General features: G+C 25.8%; 2 protein-coding genes across 2 annotated transcripts; one reads left to right on the plus strand and one right to left on the minus strand.

Annotated features, from left to right (window-relative positions):
• Positions 1 to 9,392: 9,392 nt before the first annotated feature.
• On the plus strand, positions 9,393 to 11,106 carry LOC113873311 (tyrosine-protein phosphatase DSP3-like). The gene is made up of 5 exons (XM_027511374.1): positions 9,393 to 9,544; positions 9,632 to 9,725; positions 10,533 to 10,590; positions 10,683 to 10,726; positions 10,849 to 11,106. Exons 1-5 carry the CDS (start codon positions 9,393 to 9,395, stop codon positions 11,104 to 11,106), a joined length of 606 nt encoding a protein of 201 aa, XP_027367175.1.
• A 3,217-nt stretch (positions 11,107 to 14,323) lies between these two features.
• On the minus strand, positions 14,324 to 21,462 carry LOC113871673 (WRKY transcription factor 71-like). Its single transcript, XM_027508772.1, has 4 exons — positions 21,271 to 21,462; positions 16,255 to 16,583; positions 16,014 to 16,163; positions 14,324 to 14,927 (listed from the first exon to the last, which is right to left on the minus strand). The coding sequence occupies exons 1-4, from the start codon at positions 21,460 to 21,462 to the stop codon at positions 14,324 to 14,326; spliced, it is 1,275 nt and encodes a 424-aa protein (XP_027364573.1).
• Positions 21,463 to 22,597: the final 1,135 nt, after the last annotated feature.

The raw sequence follows: 22,597 nt of genomic DNA on the forward strand, positions 1-22,597 counted from the left end.
AACAATAATTTTTACTATTAATTTTTAAAATAAAAATTAAGAAATATTAGTACATAATTATTCATTTATTTTTAATCATTACTTTTTAAGACAATAGTTAAGAAAATCGTTATTTTACTACAAATAAAGGTGTTTTGAGGATAAATTTTCGTTTGCGCACGAATTGAGGTACCGATACTATAGAAGTGAATGCTATCTTTCCTTTTCTCTCTTTTCTTTCTCATTTCAATGCCTCACTTTTTATGTTTATAATTCTTTTATTATTAAATAAATTTAAATTTTCTTAAATTGTTGAATAATATATACTTATATTAATATACATATATATATATATATATATATATATATAATTGTTATCAACTTTAGTTAATAAAATTTGTAACCAATTAAGATAAAATATTGTTTGATAAAAAAAAACATCTTTTTCATATTAATCTATGCACTATAATTGAGAATTTACTATTAGAGAAGTGAAATATACTTCATGAATATTTCGTCATGTTTTTATTTTAGAAATAAAATTAACGAATTATAATATGTGAATTATATTATTTTTTTATTAAATAATTTTAATTTTATTCACATTTTTTTAATTAATTTTTTATAAATTTTAGAGGTTAAAATTTTTATTTACTTTTTTCTTATTATTTTATATATATTTTTATATTTTTAATACCTATTTTAATATTTTAAAATTATGTTTATTTTTTTCAGATTTATAATTTACTTTAAAAAGTTTATTTAAATTTATGGATTTTAATATATATTAATTATTGGTATTTAATTAAAAATATACTATATGATAAAATTATTATTTAAAATATTTAACTTTATTATAACTTTATTACTTTAATTCATAATATATATAGTTATAAAATTAGGTAAAAATAATTTATAAAGAAATTTATCTTTTAAAATAATTTTATTATATAATTATTTATCAAAATTTATATTATAAGTAAGAGTTTATTATTTTAAAAAAATAGAGTATTCGTGAAACTATTTTTCTTCACATCTCACCACGTTATATTTGAAGAGTATAATTGATTAAAAATAATATGTAAATTATAATTTTTTTTATATTTTTAGTAATTTTGTCATAAATTTTAAAAATTAAAGTTATTACTTACTTTTATTATAATCTTTTATATATATATATATATATATATATATATATTACTAATTTAATATTTTAGATTTTTAAATTTATAATTTACTTGAAATATTCCTATCTCTTAAATTTACGATTATTAGTTAAAAATTGATATAATAAAAATATGGTTTAAAATTTATTTAATTTATTAAAAATTTCTTATTTTAATGTTAGTTATAGAATTAGTTAAAATTCTTTCGTAAAAAATTTATCTTTTAAAATAATATAATTATTTATTTAACTTTTATATTATAAATGAGTGTTTACTATTTGAAAATTGAAACATTCATAAAATTTATTTTCTTTACAGTTCACATATATATTTTAAAATTAAATTTAACTAAAAATAATATATAAATTAAACTTTCTTTAGTTATAATGATTTTACTTTATTTTTTTTATTTTATAATAAATTTTAAAAATTAAAGTTATTAATATTTTTTTATAACTATATATATACACGTGTAAATACCTATTTTAATATTTTTAAAATAATATTAAATTTTCTATTTTTTTAAATTTATTGTTTACTTTAAAAATTCTTATTTCTTAATTGTATAATTATTAATATATTAATTATTTATATTTATTTTAAAATACTTTTATGGTATACAATAAAAGTATTATTTTAAAATTATTTAATTTTATTAAATTTTTATTATTTTAGTGTATAATATTTGTAGTTATATAATTAAGTTAAGATATCATAGATCAACTTTCAGGGAATTGTTTTAATCTAACATGTTAAATTTGAATTATAGTAAATATGGTTGTATTAAATAGTTAAAAAATTTGAATTCAGTTAAAATAATTGAAATAAAGTTATCATTTTAAAATAGTTTTATTATATAATTTTTATATTAAAATATAAGATTTTATTTTGAAATTATTAAATTATTTGTATATTACTAATAATATATATATATATATATATATATTATTTCTTTATCTTCTATTATTTAATATTCTTCCCTATATGATTGCGAGGCCGTTGTTCTTTTTCTTTTTTTGGTTCAACTAATTGCTCAATACCACTCCTACCACTCTTCACTCTTCTCACCTTAAACCCACATGAGAAGAGACTGAGAGCTTGTTAGAATTTTTCTTATTCCATTATGTAATTTTCATTTGATATGACTATTATGAAATTATCATTTCCATTCGATCTTGAATTACATTATTCCCATAACACAATACATGATTTTCATACAATTAAAGGTTTAAAGAGCACTAACCTGAATCTATTGTTACTCAATATTACCTCTCTCTATGATGTCGTTAAGCCCTTTGTAATTTTCTCTAACTCTTCCTTCTTTTTTTAGCTCCTCTCGAATGGTTAAGAGAAAGTTTTTTTCTTGCGTTTACCGTGAACACTTTTAAAAACTATGAAAATAATGCTCTCAATAATGAAAGCTGTAACTTCTCTTTTGTTAACCGTTCTTTTATTTTTTTTGAAGGGAGAAGGGGATTTCCTTATAATTGTATTTATAATTATACCCTCAATAATTCTATATTTTATATTTAACCACCATCACATTAAATCATTAATTAGAGTCATACTATAAGTTACATAGGTCACTATAATAAGATTATTAAAATAATCTAACAATCTACTACTTGCCCTATGTGACGACATGAAGATTCAATGAAATGTAAGTGCGCATATTATTGATAATATCAAGTCATCATCTTTTAATGATTTGAATTGATCTGATCATGGCAGTCACAAGTCATTTAGCGACATGATTCCTTCCAACTATCACTGAGCCAACTCAAATTAAGATAGTTTTAATCATTCATACTACATACTGCAACTTTGATGTGTTTTTAATACTCAACCTGTTATCAAACTCAAACTATAGATGTACATTAATACAATTCAGATAACAAGTAAACAAGCAAAAACCATACTTTTATTAAATTCCTAAAATGTCTACAATAATATAAGCAAAACAATTTATAAACATATATATGAATCATACAATCATGCTAACAATGACTTATCTATAATGCCATTCTTTCAACATGGACAGAAAACGTTTTAAGGGGTAATCCTTTAGTTAGCGAATCCGCTATCATTAAATCAGTACCAATATGCTCAATAGACACTTTCTGTTTTCACACTTCTTTTTTCACTGATAAGTATTTTAAGTCCATATGTTTTGCTCCCTTGGAATACTTATCACGGTACATTCTTAGAGGCTTTTCTATACTATCAACAATACCAAGTCCTAAGACAAAGTTCTCCAGCCAAAAAGCATGAATAGTGGCCTCAAAGCATGCCACAAATTCTACTTCCATGGTAGACGTAGTAATAATGGACTCCTTTCCACTCTTCCATGAAATCGCACCTCCAGCCAATAAGAAGATGTAGCCAAAGATTGATTTTCTTGAGTCTACACATCCAGCATATTCTGAATCCGAGTAGCCAACCACTTCCAGGTGACTAGATTTCCTATAAGTAAGCATCTAATCCTTGGTTCCTTGGAAATACCTAAGGACTTTCTTTACAGCTTTCTAATGGTTCATTTCGGGATTACTTTGATATCAGCCTAACATTCCAACAGCAAAACTGATATCAGGCCAAGTGCATGTCTAAGCATACATTAAACTCCTGACCACTGATGCATAGGGAATATATTCCTTTGTTTTTTGTTCCAACTCATTATTGGGACATTGCATTTTACTAAACTTGTCTCCCTTTTGAATTGGAACCAACTCTGATAAGCACTTTTCCATTTTGAATCTCTCTAAGACTTTATTAATGTTGCCTTTCTGAGACAATCTCAGTAACCCTTATGATCTATTACGGAATATTTCTATTCCAATCACATAAGAGGCCTCACCCATATTTTTCATCTCAAAGTTCTTAGAGAGAAACTCATTTACATCATGCAACAACCCAACATCATTAGTAGCAAGAAGAATGTCATTAACATACAAGACTAAAATGATGAACTTGCTCCCACTGACCTTCATGTAGATGCACCGGTCAATGATGTTCTCTACAAAATCATATGACGTGATGATATCATTGAACTTAAGATACCATTGTCTGGAAGCCTGTGTTATCCCATACATTGATTTCTTTAACTTACACACCAAACTTTCTTTGCCTGTGGTCAAGAAGCCATCTGATCGATCCATATAAACTTCCTCTTCCAAGTCACCATTCAGAAAAACAATCTTTACATCTATTTGATGAAGCTCTAAGTCATAATGAACCACCAAAGCTATAACAATTCTTAAAGAGTCCTTCTTTGAAATTAGAAAAAATGTCTCTTTATAGTCTATGTCATCCTTTTGAGTATATCCTTTAGCAACAAGTCTAGCCTTATATCTCTCAACGTTGCCTTTTGAGTCACTTTTGGTCTTAAAGACCCATTTGCAATCGACTAGTTTTGAACCTTCAGGCAACTCGACTAGATCCTATACCTTGTTGTCACTCATTGATTTTAACTCTTATTTCATTGCATTCAACCACTTTTCAGAATTGTTACATTCTATGGCTTGCTTAAATGAGACTGAATCTTCATCAATACTCAAGTCACATTTATGCTTAAGTGAGTAAACCACATAATTATTTGAAATAGTAGGTCTTTTTTGCCTTACAGACCTCCTTAATGTTATCTTTTGTGGTTCACCTTCCTCTTACTCGTTTGTGACTTTCGCATTGTCAGCTGGTTCATCATCTATATGTTGTTCTTGTGGGTTTGGAACATTAACTTGTTGTCTTTTTATGTTGTGTGACCGTGATACAACAAAAGGAATAATAACTTGAAAAAAGACACCAACTGCCAGAGTTTTCGCATGTGTCTCTTTAATTTTCACCTTTCGTATTTCACCACTCCCACTAAACTAACCATTTTCAATGAACCTTGCATTTCCAGACTCAACTATTCTTATACTATGATTAGGACAGTAGAATCTGTACCCCTTTAATTTCTTAGGAGCCAATGAAATAACCATTAATAGTTCTAGCATCAAGCTTTTTTTCTTGTGGATTGTACACTTTTACTTCTGCTAGACAATCCCAGACATGAAGATATCTTAAACTAGGTTTCTTTCCTGTCCACAGTTCATAAAGAGTCTTTGGAATTACCTTACTAGGAACTCTATTAAGCAGATACGCAATGGTCTTTAATGCGTACATTCACAGAGACATAGGTACAGAACTGTAACTCAACATACTCCTAACCATTTCAATGATAATACAATTCTGCCTTTCAGTCACACTATTTTGTTGTGGTGTACCAGACACAGTATACTATGCAGGCACAATATACTATGCACATATACCTCGACTTTCTAGAAGTTTCGCAAATGGACCTCGACATTGTCCACTTTCATCAAATTTTCTATAATATTCATTACCTCTATCTGACCTCACAACCTTTACCTTTCTATCTAATTGTCTTTTACCTCATCAATGAACACCTGTAAGATATCTACTGATTGAGATTTTTCATGCAACACATACAGATAGCAATAACGTGAGTAGTCATCAATAAAGGTAATGAAATATCTTTCACCACCATAAGATGGGATGTCAAATGGACCACAAATATTAGTGTGTATCAATTCTAAGAGTTGGCTGCTTCTTGTGGCTGGATTTTTTTATGTGTATTTAGTTTGTTTTACTTTAATACAATCCACACATACATCATAGTTAGCAAAATCTAACTGAGGTAAAATTTCACTTTTCATTAACCTCATCATCCTTTCTTTGGATATGTGACCTAACCTTGGATGCCATAAGAAAGCAGAGCATTCATTACGCACATTCAAATTACTACTAACAGTATTATCAACATAAAATAGAGATTCAACAAATTTAACATTAAGATTAAAATGATATAAATCATCAATTAATGTACCAGATTTAAAATGGTATGAGTGTTTATACAAAGAAAAAGTACAATTTCCAATCTTAAAATTAAAACTAAATTCGTCTAACTTTGCAACAGAAACCAAATTTCTAGCACATTCAAGAACATAAAGACACTTTTTTAGATCTATGCAGCAACCAGTATGCAAGACCAATCTGTAAGTCTCTCTTCCTTCTATCTGTGCCTTCATTATGTTCTCCATGTATAAGAACTTTTCAGTTTCGCTTATGGAGAAATCCTTGCATTACATGTGACACATGAGTAGTTGCACCAGAATCTAACCACCAGGTGTTTTTAAGTACCTTAATAGGATTTGATTCAAAGCATACTGAAACATAATATATACCTTTCCTTTTGAACTAAATATTTCTCTTCGGACAATCTTTCTTGAAGTGGCCAGTCTTCTTACAGAAGAAGCATCTCTGGCCCTTTTGGATTCGGCCTTCACAAACATTTAATAAGGCCTTATCCTTTTTGTCCTTCTTGTCATTTTTACCTGATTTAGCCTTATTACTACTAGCCCCTTCATGAAATGTGAGATGGACGAAGTGTTTATTCACCTTCTTCAGCCTCCCTTCCTCCTGAACTAGCATAGCTTTAATTTCTTGTATGTTCCATTTATCCTTAATAGTGTTGTAATTCACCTGGAACTGACCAAACTCCGGAGGGAGTGAGTTCAAAATGAACTGTACTAGAAAGAATTCCTTCACCTCCATGCCCATTGATTTCAACTTTGTTGCTTGATTGATCATGTTAGTCACATGGTTATGAATAGGTCGTGACCAATCAAACTTCTCAGTAGTCAACTCAGTCAACAGGATACCTGAAACGGACTTGTCAGTAATGTCCGATTGTGCATACTCTTTTATCTTTGTCATAAATTTCTTAACATTTTCAGTCTTTGGCATTGATGGCTTCACATTTTCAGCCATAGTCATCTTCAGCAAGCTCAAGTTCAGCCTGTTCGACCTTTCCCAAGCTTCACAAATAGTCTTTTCCTCTTCAGTACTAGTCTCTATGATGGCTGCAGGCTCTTGTTTCATAATGATTGCTAGGTCCAACTCCATAACACCTAGCTGGAATCAAACTTGTTCAGCCCAATCATCATAATTGAGCCCATTGAACTTGACTACGCCATTGCTCATGCCATATTACTCATAGGAACTGAAATATTTAACACATGCTTAAACATTTATGCTTTGAATAAACTTGATGAATTTAGACAACTAACTAACATTAATTATGTATCTAAGTTTACCTTTGGGTAATGCCTAAATACACAATTTATCTATAATGATGCTAAAAAAGTAACTTTAATTGACAACCAGTCACTCAAACTAATATACAAGTCATATTTGGATATATAAACATATTATGAAGTATTTTCATGTTTTCTTAGTGTCATTAATTATATGTAATGGGTGATCTCCTAGCGTTATAATTAATGAACTAAATTTTTCACCATTTATGTTACCATACAACATCAAACAATTTTGAACAATTTACAACACACAATTAAATGCTTAAACAAACTTTTAAAGTTAGACCACTTTGGCGACTAACAAGCTACCCTTAAAATTAAGTACTAAATTGTGAGGTTTCCATTATGATCATACAATTTAGAATTAATTAACTTGAGAATTTAATTACTTTGTTGAGTAAAATCCACTTTGATATAATTCTAAAGTGATCTATAACTTTTATGAATTATGTTCCTTATTCTGCTGTGAAATGATACTAACTGTTAGAATTTTCATTTGATATGACTATTATGAAATTATCATTTCCATTCGATTTTGAATTACGTTGTTCCTACAACACAATACATAATTCTCACACAATTAAGAGTTTAGAGAGCACTAACCTGAATCCATTGTTACTCGATATTACCTCTTTCTTTGATGTCATTGAGACCTTTGTAATTTTTTCCAACTCTTCCTTCCTCTAGTTCCTCTTGGATAGTTGAGAGAAAGTTTATTTTTTACGTTTATCATGAGTACTCTTAAAAACAGTGAAAATGATACTCTCAATAATGAAAGCTATAACTTCTCTTTTGGTAACCGCTCTTTTATTTTTTGAAGGAAAAATGACAGATTTTCTTATAATTATATTTATAATTACATTTTTAATAACTTTATATTTTATATTTAACTATGATTATATTAAATTATTAATTAGAGTTATGCTATAAGTTACATATATTACTATAATAATATTATTAAAATAATCTAACAGAGCCGCCCCAAAAGTAGCAGTGGACTCAATTCTTACTAGAGAAGCCTCCATGCAAACCCCCCATTTCCATGTCACTTGGATTTCAACTTTTCAAGGTTCCAATTAGTGGATCACCTCTTTACCTGTTTTTACTCAATCACTATATGCGTTGACTCATACCCCACAGTCCGTCCAATATTGGTTTCTTAATTTCTCTTTTTCTTTTTTCTGATAAATGGATGACACGTTACATTTATTAAAAAGTATCTTAATAGTTAATGTTATGAATACGTGATCTATGAACCGTAATCTGTGACTTAATTAAAATTTTAAATGCATCGATGTAGACCGAAAGATATAACAATTGCACAGATTATATCAACCATTACCAAGGACGGTGCTTTTCTTTGGAAAAATATAGGATAATAATAATAATACAATCCTTAAAGCACATATTGACCACAGTCAAAATCGATCGGTGATGACAGAGGTCATCTAAGACTTGATCCACTGATTTGCTAGCTAAAACTGTTCTTTTTCTAGATTTGACACGTTTTGAATTTAGAATAATTTGCACGTGTTTACCGCATGATCTTGACCGTATCCATATGCAATGGAACTCATGAGTTTTGACTACGTTGTTCTTGGTTGAAAAGAAAACGAGTATACAACTATTGGCACATATTTATATAATTAAAAATATCATTATAGGAAACATCCAAGTTGTAAGAAAAAGATCGATGGAGAAAGGAGGCTCTCGAGTGGTCGACAAGTCCAAATTCAACTCTTTTTATTTTTTTAAATATTGAAGGAGGCTATTTTAATAATGAATATTGGACTCTTTCAACAGTTTATATTTATAGAAAAAGACTACATAAGCAATAGTAAACAAGCCACGTCAACGATTCATATAATAAAAACTATAAATGTAATTCTGCATAATTTTAGAAATAACAATAACCAAAAAGCTGAAAATTTTTGTAAGCCGCATGTAGACATCGTTTTCAAAATTTCCAACTTGATTTGGTCTACAATGACAATCCAAAAACGTGTAACCATTTATCAATATATAAGGAGAAGCCTTAGAGCTTGGCAGTTAAAATTATTCAAAAGTTTCAACAAAAGGTTTGGTGACGATGGTTGGAGTGGTGATATCGATGGAAGAGGAAGAGGAAGTTCTGGTTGCTCCAAACAACTTTTCAATGGTTGATGAGGGCATTTATCGCTCAAGCTTGCCACAACCTTCCAATTTCGCTTTCCTCAAAACTCTCAATCTTCGATCGATCATGTAAGTTACGCTTTCTCTTTTTGAGTTCTCTCATCATTCTGTTATCAGTACATGAACACTCACGAGGTTCCATATTGGTGAGTGCAGATACTTGTGCCCCGAACCCTATTCACCACAAAATTTAGAGTTCCTTCGATCACACAATATTCAGCTCTTTCACTTTGGTATTGAAGGCAAGACGGTAATTAACATCTATCTCATATATTACATCTATTTTTATTCATTTATTAAAAAAATTTACAAAGACCAAAGTGTTTAATTATTTTTTAAAAATTAATAATTAAATTTATTATTTATTAATATTTTTAAAATTTTGAACTATTCAAATAATATAAATATTTTATATGAACAATGAATATTAGTAAAATAATAATAATATTTAGAGCTTATTTATAAGATTTTTTTAAAATTGTTTCTTGCTATAATTTACTAAAATAAGTTATTTTTAATTTATTTAAAAAATATATATATACTAAAATTTATGAAGCAGGTCACTACTTAAGAAGACCAACTTATTTAACAATTAATTAATTAATTGATTATGTATCTAAATGCACGCTTAATATTATTTTGAATTTTTATTAGAAGAAATAAATAGAACATTTCTTCTGTATAGATAAATAAAAACAAAAATAATATTAATTGATTGTTCGTTTTTGGATTAAAAAAAATTAAGAGAAGAAAATAGTGCCTTAATTTAAGATAGAAAAAAGTCCAGGTATTTAGAACTTCCAATATTTATGTTATCTAGAAAATTGAGTGAAAATTTAAAGTTGTGATATGTTGGATGTAAATTCTGTCATCAATTCACTTAACTAATCCTAAGCGATTAATTTAATTGTTTGCTTGCAGAATAGACTTTTCTCAGTATTATATGATATATTTTTTATGAAATCGTTCTATTCTATTATTGTACACTAGATTTCATTATAAAGTTAAAAGACATTGACTTGATGTTAATGACTAATTAGTCTTTTTGTATTTGCAGGATCTTTCTGTCTCAGCCGTCAAGGATACTATCTTGGAGGCTCTCAAAGTTTTAATTGGTACTTATTTATTATATCACTCTTATTCAAGTGTTAGTTGTCTCTTGTTTGTCATATATCTTTTTAACTTGCATCATTTTTTGCGGTTTCAGATGTGAGAAATCACCCAGTTTTGATCCACTGCAATCGGGGAAAGGTATATATGCATGTGTTTGTGTGTACATATAAACACACGCATTTATGTCCCAAATTATTTCTTATTGGTTTTATTTTCTTATAAATTAATTCTGACATCTGATTTTTTTTTTCTCTATGCAGCATCGAACTGGTTGCGTTGTTGGTTGCTTGAGAAAATTGCAGAATTGGTGTTTATCTTCTGTGTTCGAGGAGTATGAGCGATTTGCTGGTGCTAAATCAAGGGTCACAGATTTAAGGTTCATAGAAACGTTTAACATCTTAAGCCTAAGGCAGTGTCTTAACAGCATCATATACCGGTACCTAGGTCGTGCTTCAAAGAAGCCGCGGTTGCTTTATAAAGATGAGAATTTACGCAAACCCCAATTGACATTAGTTTAGCTTTTCGGTGCAGTTGTTCGTACATGGTCTGTCCTTGATTTTAGTTATGCTAATCAGCATTAGGTCTATTGTTATTCATACCCATTTTTTACAATATTGTTTTTTTTCTCTCTTTATTATTCGTTATCAAGTTGTCTATTCTCAATGTACATTACCATAAACTTAATAATATCCAATATTGTGTCCTTGCTTTCTTTCCATGCGTTTTTTCAAGTAGGATATGTTTGGATTAACAGAATCAAAATTACAGTTTAAAATTTTAAGTTCCATTTTAATTTTATCATAGTTGGAATTGATTTAGAATTGTAAATTTTATACTCGAGTTATCCCAAGAATTAAAGTGTGAAAATAGAATTTTAAATTTACTTTTAATTTTATTATTTAGGTGTAAATTTCAAATTTTGAAAGTAATATTGATTATAAATGTCACATTAAAAATTCCTTTAATATATTAATATTTAGATACCTAATGTATTAATAACATTATTATTATGACATAATACTTTCTTTTTGTATTAAAAATTAATTAGATATATAATAGTAACATTATTACTGTGACAGTACTTTTCGTTTTTGTATTTTAATTGCAATCTAGTATTTTGATTTTAACAATAGTGACCTTCTCGTTCATCTATCCATACTATATTAGTCATTCTCACGAATTCACGTCAATGACTTATGTCCCGTGCCTATGAAATAAAAATAAAGGATGAGGAATAATGCTTTGCTTCGTTAGAACTGGGTTCCAGACGGTTCGTACTTGAGATGATAAATTGGGTGGATCCATAGTGCTTTGCTCCGTAACCAAGGGTATGTTTGGTAAAGGGTTTTTAGAAGGGAATGGAAAGAAAGGTTTATTTTTATATTTTAAATAAACATATTTAAAATTAATAATTTTTAAAAATAAAATATATAAATTAATATAATAATAAAAATTTAATATATTAATAATATATTTACCATTTAAATAATTATAATTTTTTAATATAAAATTAAAAAATAAGTCTTCCTTTTCTTTTTTTTCCCAAAAACTCTCTTCAAAACATACCTAAAGTAAGAATGGGATGTGGGTATAATATGAATCTTCTTTTTCTTTAAAAATTGGATATAATATTTAGGAGTGTCCATGATCTAGTTTGGTTTAAATTTGGGAGAAAAACAAATACACAAATTTAAAATAAGTTTTAATTTAAGATAAAAAAAATTCAAAAAAGTTCACTGCATGTGAAGGTGTATTTAAAAAAAAAAAATTAACGCAAGTCAATAGATTAATCAAGTATATCATCAAGTCTACAGGTTGGCACAATGTCAATCTATTATCCAAATCAAACTGCATTGGATTTGATGGATTTATATCATATCAGACCCGCTAAGTGTTAATTTTGATTATTTTTCAGTTTGAATCAATTTGGATTATCGATTTCATTAGTTTATCCGATCTGATGGACATTCTTAATAATATTTGTATTTTTTAAAAATTAAATATATTAATAAGTTTAAAATATAGTTTATATTGTAATAATTTTAATGATTGAATAAGAAAATAAATTAAAAAAATAGAAAAAATGAAGACAATTTAAACTTGTTTTTTTTTTAAATACCATATAGTACACAAGTGTAGTATAACTGTTAAAAAATTGTGCTTATGATCATAAGCATGACGCCATGTCAATAATCTCTTTGTTTGTGTATAGAGTGTTAAATGGATAAGATCAACTTGCTTGTTCGAGTGTTAAAGATCTTATTCAGGGTTTTAAAATTAATCTTTTTATTAATTGAAAAATTTATTTTATGCTTGTTTTACATTAAATTTTGAAAATAAATATATTTTCTAAAAATATTGACAAAAAAATTATCATTTCTCAAAAATAAGTTAAATTAAATGCATAAAATTAAAGTATAATGAAAATTAATGTTTATATTAAATTTTCAAGATATAAAAATTCAATAATGTAAAATTATATTAATATGAATGAAATAGTAAGTAATGTTTTATAAATAGTAATGATTAATGATTATATATTCCATATATGTTTAAATTTAATGTAGCTCATAAGAATATATTTAAAATAATATAATTTAAAATTAGGAAACAAAGCATTATATAAATATAATATAAATTTTTAAAATATGTTTATAGAATTAAATTTATTCTAAATAATAATAAAAATAAACCTTTTTTATTATATATGTTTAAATATTAAATTTATAATAATTACCTTTCTGTTTAGGAATAAGGTTTTAATAATTTATGTAATATAAAAAAGCATACATCTAATAAATATATTGTAATTAATGAATATTATATTTAAAAATATTGTTTAAGTTAAATACATATTATATTTAATAAGCATAACATTTAATAATAAAGTGCAGTAAATTTTTCATGTATTCGATAGATCAATAGATAGATAGACGTGGGCTGATAGGTTAACATTTGTAATCTAACTTGCAAAAAATGACAGATTAAAAAATTGACTGAGCAAGTGAACCCCATTTTACTATCTTGTGTGAGCATTATTGTTTGATATCTTATCCACGAGAAAGTTTATTGGCTATAAATTTACATTAGTTGATGAATCTAGACTAAATTATAAGACCTTTTAGGTCGAAGTTGGGGAGCCGTAAATTGGTGTAGATTAATAATAAGAGCATTACAATCAATAAACTAGCTGCGGCATGCATGTTAGAACAATTCACACTTAAAACCTGCGTTTTAGTCTCACTAGGGAGATTATTGCTCAATATTCACAAAATCAGTTTCAACAAACATCTAATATATAAATCAAATTATAAATAATTTTTCATACAAAACTTAAAACATACAAATTTTATATAAAAAAAAATTAAAACCACGTCAAATATACAAACCAGACCTTTAATTTAGTAAACATATTATATAGCATGCATGCAGTTTGTATAAGCCTGCTTCTTCATACCATGGTTCTACTCATCTCAGAAAAACTAAAACAACAACGACGGAACAAAATACTCTTATTTAAATTAATACTAAATGAAAGCCAACAGAATTTGTTCATGTGCTGAAACCGATATTTAAAGAAAAGGTAAATTCAACGATATTTTTTGCATAGTACGAACTGACAATGACGCTGAGGGTGTAAAGAAGCATTTGCATGACGAATCGAGGATCAACCTAGCGGGTATGCATATGCATGCACATACCCTAAATCAACATCATCATTCTCTTTGCTCCAGTTTAAGCCTCAGGAACCCAGTACCAGTCTCTTTCATCTGTTGTTGCCCTGAAAGGAAACCCTGGATTAGACCCATTAAAATTAAGTCTAGGCTGAGAAGAAGAAGAAGAAGGAACATCAAGTAGTGATGACATTGGACGTTCAGGAAACAGTGAGGGAATAGATTCAGCATGAGGGGTAGCAAAAGGGTTAAGACTAAGTCCATAGGAGCTATAAGGAATGATGTTACTATTATTCAAGGAAGAAGAGGACATTTGGTGGGTGGAGGAAGACCCAATATTCATGTCATTGTTGAAGCTTTCAAAACCGGTCCTCAGAAACTCATTGTTAAATCCAGGGTTTGTGTGAAAACTAGGTGCCCCAGTTTGCCCTTGAGCTTTAGGTTTCGAGACACCGATATTTCCAGGTAATGCAATAGTCACCAGAGCATTACCGCCAACACCACCACCATCATTATTATCAACTTGCTGATTTTTGTTTTTAGGAGGTGGCAATCCATGATTGTGTCTTCCCTCATAAGTAGTAGTTACATATTTCAAATTGCGTGAATCCCTTTCCACGTGCTTCCTTACGGAGCATCCAGCAGTTGTGCATTTGTAGTAGCTCCTAGAAAAGAAACCACGCAAACTCGTTATATGCAAAACAGCATGATTGTTATAAATGTGGAAACCAATGTCAATAAACAATATAGAGAAAGAGGATGCGTTTGATGCATGCATGTTCAATGCTAGTGGAACAATTTAGAGAGAGAAGGAGAAGAAAACGTGGAGGAGAATTGTTGAGGGAAGGATTTGGGAAAGAGGGGAATTGAGAGTAGAAAGAAACGATTAAATATTTTTTTACGTCCGGGATAAAATTTGACTTCCTATTTTTTAATTTTCAGTTAATAAGTTTCCTCTGGTAATTCATTTTTAAACTAAATTTGGAACAATTAATACATAGAATGAAGGTTTTGTTAAATGCAAGGGATATTATAAAGTAAAACAACACTATACAGATAACTGAGTTATAATATTAATTTTATTATCCTTTATTTGGTGGTCGTTGCTACACAAACAATTTTGAGTGAGAGAAGAAGAGGGGGGAAAAAGGGAGAAGGGTTAAGAGAGAAGTACTTTAAGAAGAGAGTTTTTAATAAAGGAAAGAATACGTTGGGTATATTTTATTGTAAGGACAAAAAATTGTTTTCTAACTTATTAATTAACAAATTTTAAAAACAAAATAAATATTTTATACTTTTCAATTTTTTAACAGAAACACATTTTATTTGAATAATTAAAAATTGACACAGTATATAGTTACTTTTTTACATACAAACATTACAAAATACACCCAAAAGGTTATTTATGAAGTCAAGAGACTTTATTATTAAAACATACACAAAATATTAGGTCAAATTGAGATAACATGAAGTATAATTTAAATTTATCCTCAAAATACACTACATACAATTTTTAAAATTTAAAACCGTTAAAATAGGTTAGTAAAACAAGATAAATCATGAAAACCCAAAATAAGCTGTAAAAGAAAGTGATAAATGGATGCAAATAGTGAAATAACCATGAGTAAAATCAAACTGTGCAAGAAGCATTGCTACGAGCAACTAGACAAAAATAACACACTTCATCACGTTACATTGGAGGTAGAAATATATCATCCATGAGCACTGTAAGAAAAGAGATATCACAATACCTAGGGTTTGGATTTCCCTTGATAACCTTCTGTCCATACTTGCGCCAGCGATAACCATCAGCCAGTACGGTCGCTTCGCTCTCAATTTGCACTACAACTCTTGGCTCACGGATTCCCCTAGAAGTATTTTCCTCCGTTCTCTTTCTCTTCCTGAAATGCAAAATCAATACTGAAAGTAATTAACAAAATATAAATTATCTTAATTTGTTATCAAATTATGAGATTAAAAGCACTACAAAACCTTCTTCCAGACTCAGCTCCATCATCAACAGCATCCTCTTGAGGTGACAAGTTTTCTTGAGTGGCTTCCTCTTCGTTACCAATATTGTTTGAGACTGTATGAGGAAGATCTGGATTCACCTCCAAGTCAAACGAATGTGTTTCCTCAGAACAACAAATTGGCGCTTCAGCATCACCCATTTTAGCATTAAGATCAATATTAAGCTTGACCCTTTTCGCATCATTGGACGAATGCACTTGTTCACTATCTTTCCTAGCATGCCCTTCGGATTGGTCTTCAAATTCTCCCATCTGCATGCCACAAGCAGATTGGTCTTCAAATTCTCCCATCTGCATGCCACAAGCATCAGCAAAAACCAGATCGATTCATATATACTAAATTACACGTGCATTTTTATGAGAAATATTGGTTTGTTCGGAAGGTTTCACATGTTTACTAATATGAGAAAAATAATAAATAATATTAGACTGAAGCCTGATCGGGTATTTGTTTAAATTTTCAGCAAATCGCATTTTAAATTTTTCAAGTTGCAAGTTGAAATGCTGAAACGATAAGAAAAAATTTCCTATTCAGACCACCCACTACTGAAATAGTGACATAAAGTAGAGACAAAAATAATCTTGTATAGTAGAAAAAAAATAGCAACAATATTTCTTTATTAGACACAGAATTTAATAAATAAAAGAAAAAAATTATTTTATGTATTAGAACCAAAAATTCTTTTTGCAATATTAAAACTCTTTAGTCAATTGACTTGGAACTTACCATTGACATTGCTTATTATAAAATTTGAGAGGCTTTTTAGCAAAAGTTTGAGAGACTTGTGTTATATAACAACGCATTACACTCATACAAATTCTTTTTAATGATTTCAGTACTCTCTGACCCTTAATCATTATTGAAAATGATAAACTGTTTAAATTTAACAGTAATTATGAATGATAAGTTTTAAATATGTAAGTATAAAATTAAAAAACAATTATCGACTATACGCATAAATAGAGATACAATGAAACTGAAAAATTTAGAGATGAGTTTTTCACTTAGTTCAAAGACAACAATTGAGACGAAATATTTGTTCAGAGAGAAGACGTTGAATCAGAAATGTCATTAAATTTAGAGGCAAAATTATAAATTTGTCTTTAGAGATAAAATTTATGTAGAAGAGAGACAAAAAAAATTTATCCGTTGGAGACAAAATTAAGCCCAGACAAAAACTAATAAATAGAAATGAAAATTTATATATCTAATCTATAATCTATATATCTATGTAAAATTGACTGTACCTAATCATTACTGAGTGTATTAAATTTTGAAACATAAAAAGTTATTTTTATATATGTAACTTCATCTGCTTATTACTCTATAAATTAAAATTCAGAATATATAAAGTCATTTGCAATAATTACACTTACTTATTACTTTGTACATTAAAAATCAAAATGTATAACTTACGAATTAAAATTATATTTTATTCACACTTATTATTTTTAAATTATATTTAAAGAATGTTTATTAATATTAACGGTTATATTATATTACAAATGACAACATAAAAATTTATATTATAAATTAGCTTAAATTATTGTTATTAAAATTAATTATAATATTTTTATAATTTATGAATTAAAATTATTACTGTATTTTAATATAATTTATATTTTATTATATACTTCAAACACTAAAATATATTTTAAATTAAAAAAATTAAACTAATTAGTTTATATTATATGTTGTTAAATTAAATTTATAATAAAAGATAAAATTACATATTTAAATTATTTTATTAATTAGTTTAACATAATCTATATTTTAATATGTACTTAAAATATTAAAATATAATTTAAATAAAAAACATTTATAAAATTATTTATTTATATTATATATTGTTAAATTAAATTTCTAATCAAAATATAATTTTACATATTTAAATTATTTTATTAAATATTTTAATATAATCTATTTTTTAATATTTATTAACAATAATAAATTGTAATTTGAATTAAAAATACTACATTTATCAAATTATTAGTTTATAATATATATTGTTAAATTAAATTTCTAATGAAAAGACAAGTTTACAAATTTAAATTATTTTATTAATTGTGTTAATATAATATATAGTTTAATATATATTTCAAAAATTAAAACTTACTTTAAAAAAAAAATTATACTTACATAATTATTAGTTTATATTATATATTGTTAAGATCAAATAAGATAATTTAAAGTTACTTTCATAATTTAAAAATTATAATCATAATTAATTTATACTTATTATTTTTAAATTGTATTTAAGAAAAATTTATTAGAATTGATAATAATATAATGTTAAAAATAATAATAACAAAACTACTATAAATAATATTTAATAAAAAATTATTATAAATTATTATAAATAATTTAAACAAATTTTAAAATTTTCTAAGTTAAATGTTAAAAATAGAAAAAAGAATATTAATTAAATTATACAAAAATATTTTTGAAAAAATTTAATAAAACTCTCGAGTTATCTTTTAATTATAAATAAAAATATATCTTTGTTTTTAACTTTTATTGAATATTTGAATGTTAATTATTCTTTTATATTATATATTATTAAATTAAATTTCTAATGAAAAAACAAGTAAACTATAATACAAATAAAAAGAGAACTTTTATTATATTCATTTTTTATTATCTGAATTTTCATATATTAATAAGTAGAATTTTATCTCTACTTATATAAGTCATACAACTTTTGAAAACTGCTCACGGTTCTTTCTATTATCATCTTTTTTTTTTATATTTTGCAATCATGTTAGCTGTTAAAATTTATCTACCCACGTAAGTATATGTATTTTTGAGTTTGATATTTTTAGTTTATTTCACTAAATTGTGTTATATATTTCAATTTAATTTTTTGAGCAAGCATAAAGCTGTATTTTTTTAAATTATATTATGTATTGAATTTTATTTTTAACAGATTAATTTGTATCAAATCTATCATTATTATTTATGTTTTTGCAGGAGAACAACAAGTTGCAATAAAAATAAATAAACTTTTCTTAACGATCTGAATTCAATAACAGATGATTGTATCAAACTTATATCTCCAACTGTGGAAACACCAAACCAAAAAGAAGGAGAAAATTAATGTATAAATTATAAATTTGTAATGTATTGTTTAAATTTCTTAGATCATATAGTAATTTATATTTGATATTTTCTTTTAAGTCGTAACTTGATGAAGATGAAGCAGAAAATGGTGAATAAAAGGTAACAATGGAAGATTTAGAAGATTAAATCATTTTTATTGTAATATTGTATAAATATTTTTAACATTATGCAGACTTTAAAAGTAAAATATCATCAAACATTTAAGTTTTTTATAAAATAATTTTGTTATCTTATTATATATATATATATATATATATATATATATATATTAATATTATGTATTAACTTTGTTCTTAATATAAAATTTGTTTAAATTTTATATGTGACTCATAAATTTTATATTATATCAACATATGTAATTTTAATTGATATAAAGATTAATTTGTATATTAAATAAAATTATTATTTTCTTTTAATTTCTACCTAAATCTTAAATAAAAAAATTTTAACTACTATTTTTTCTCCACTTCTATTATTTTATTTTTTTAAAATAATTTAATAGAAATTGACTTATCATAATTATGTATAACCTATTAATGTAGATAATATTTTATTTATTATTTATATTATAATAATTACAATAACAAATTTAATTTTTTTAAATTAAAAAATTAACAATATTTTTACTTAATAATTTTGTTGCAATTTTTTTTTATAAAATGTTATAATGATGATGATATTATATTGTAATTTTTTTAATGTTATAATATATAGATAACAATACTTTCTAATAAAAAAATTCTATGAGTTTATGGACTTAAATTTAGTTCTCAGGATATAAATCAAAATATGAGTATTATACATAAAAATATTAATTCAATACAAATATATTTATTAATATAATTATTTATTATGTTATATTTTTAAAATTATATATTTTTATTTAAAAAAAAATTTAAATTATGTTCACTAAATATTTTATATATATATATAAAACTATGTGATATATCAAATATTAGATTACAAAGATAGACATATAGATATCACAAAAAAAATTATAGCTAAAAACAATCATCAAATCTCAAATATACCATATTTATATATAAAATATATAAAAAATATTATATATGAAAAAGTATTTCATAATCTTCTTTAAGGTAATTATATTTAATATAATAAAATTTTTACTATATTTATATATTTATATTTAAATTATATATTTTATATTTTAAAATAAATAAATTTAATAAAAATAAAATAAACCTGTGCAACGCACAAGCATATTTACTAGTTAAAGATAAAATTAAATTCTCATCATTAATTTATAATAAGTAATATAACGACAAATAATTTTTTGTCTCTAACAGTATTTTTGAATATGTTTATGATACAAATTTGATAAATTAGAGACGGAATTCGTCTATCTCTATTTATAATTTTGAGTGAGAAACATTATTATTTTTATTATTATTAATCAACTATTATATTTTTATATTCACAATTATATATATATATATTATCTTTTTATTGGTTTTTTTTCTATCACATCATCTATAAAAAAAAATTCTCTTTTCTCCACAACTTTCACAATCATTTGAAACCTTCAAATGATAATTTTCTTTTGTCAATCCACTGTTGAAAGGTAAATACCAAAGCTGACATTTATTCATAGTATATAGCATAAACAGCAAATTTGCGTTATGAATTACGAGTAAGCAAAAAGGAACATTTTTTAAATGTTAGCGAACACATTTTTAACATATTTTTAGATATATTTCCTGTGATTATTACAGTTTTTAAAAAGCTAAAATACTTATTTAATAAATTATATATTTTCAAAATAATATGTATTTTAACTTTTAAAAATCTGATCTACTATAGAAGTGTAAAAAATATATTAAAAAATGCACCGTGTACCTCAGAGTCTGGAACCATATTGATATCAATACGAGGAGGAGAAGCCTCAAGTCTTGTATCCATTAAGGGTTCATTTAAATCGAAACCCTTTTCTTCCTTAGTCTTCCTTTGGGGAGAGAAACCATGAAAGACTCCTTCAGAATTTGATACCATAATTTCACTGTTGTTGTTGTCTTTGTTCTTGTTTTCCATCGCAGTGGATACAGGTTTGTTAAGAAATGGAAACTAAGATTATTTGACTAATGGACTCTGATCCTATGCTATATAAAACAGTGGAGAATTTTGCTCTAGGTAGATTTGGTACACATGCACAGTGTTATAGGAAATGAAAATGGATCTTTAAATGTAAATGAAGGAAATACAACACCACTAATTCTTCTATTACGGCTACCGCAGAGAGTGATGATAAAAGGAAAGTGATTATTATTTGTATGTAAAGCTGGCACATATTGTACAAGGAGCCGGTAGAAGGATTGTAGTTTAAGTGCATGTGAAATTAATTATTATTAAATAAAAATTACATTAATGTAAGATTATATATATATATATATATATATGCATATATAATTATTTATAATAAAAAAAATAGAATAGTGTTATTGTAAATTGTTCGCTATTATCATTAAATTTTCCTAAAAAAAAAATCATTATCATTAATTTTAATTTATTTTTCCATATATACGTCAACCCCCATTGCCCTTATTCCATAAATATAATGGCCTATATTCTGTTTCTTCTCCACCTCAGTTAAGGGCTAAATACGAAAGTTTCCTTCATAAGGTTCGTATTTGTTTCTTTTAAGGATATCTTGAGAAATATGGTATATAAAAGTAATTAAATAATAAAAAATATTTAAATATAAAAATATATGTAATGGTGTGTAGGTAACTAAAGTCATCAAAATACTAATTTATGATTCATTAATTCAATTATAATTAAATTACAATTCAATTAATAATAATTTAATACATATTTTAATATTATATATTGTATTAATTAATAAATTATTAAAAATTAAATTAGATAAAATTTTAAATGAATATACAATGACTATATATATAATGTGTCAAGTAGGATAAAAATTAATAATAATATATATTAAATAATAACAATTAATAAGTAGAATAATAACAGAGTATATTTAATTGCAGATAATTTTATATTTTTTCATGAAAAATGGTCCCAAAAAATAATAAACATAAATAATTATTTTAAAAATAAACTAAATTTAACACACATTAATTTGATCATTTTAGTTTATGTTTGAATGACGATAGCTTAATTCATGCTTATTTTAAAATTATTAGTTATAAGTTTTGTATTAATT

This window comes from Abrus precatorius, unplaced genomic scaffold (genome assembly GCF_003935025.1).
Source record: "Abrus precatorius isolate BTA unplaced genomic scaffold, Abrus_2018 Scaffold7, whole genome shotgun sequence".
NCBI classification, from domain to species: domain Eukaryota; kingdom Viridiplantae; phylum Streptophyta; class Magnoliopsida; order Fabales; family Fabaceae; genus Abrus; species Abrus precatorius.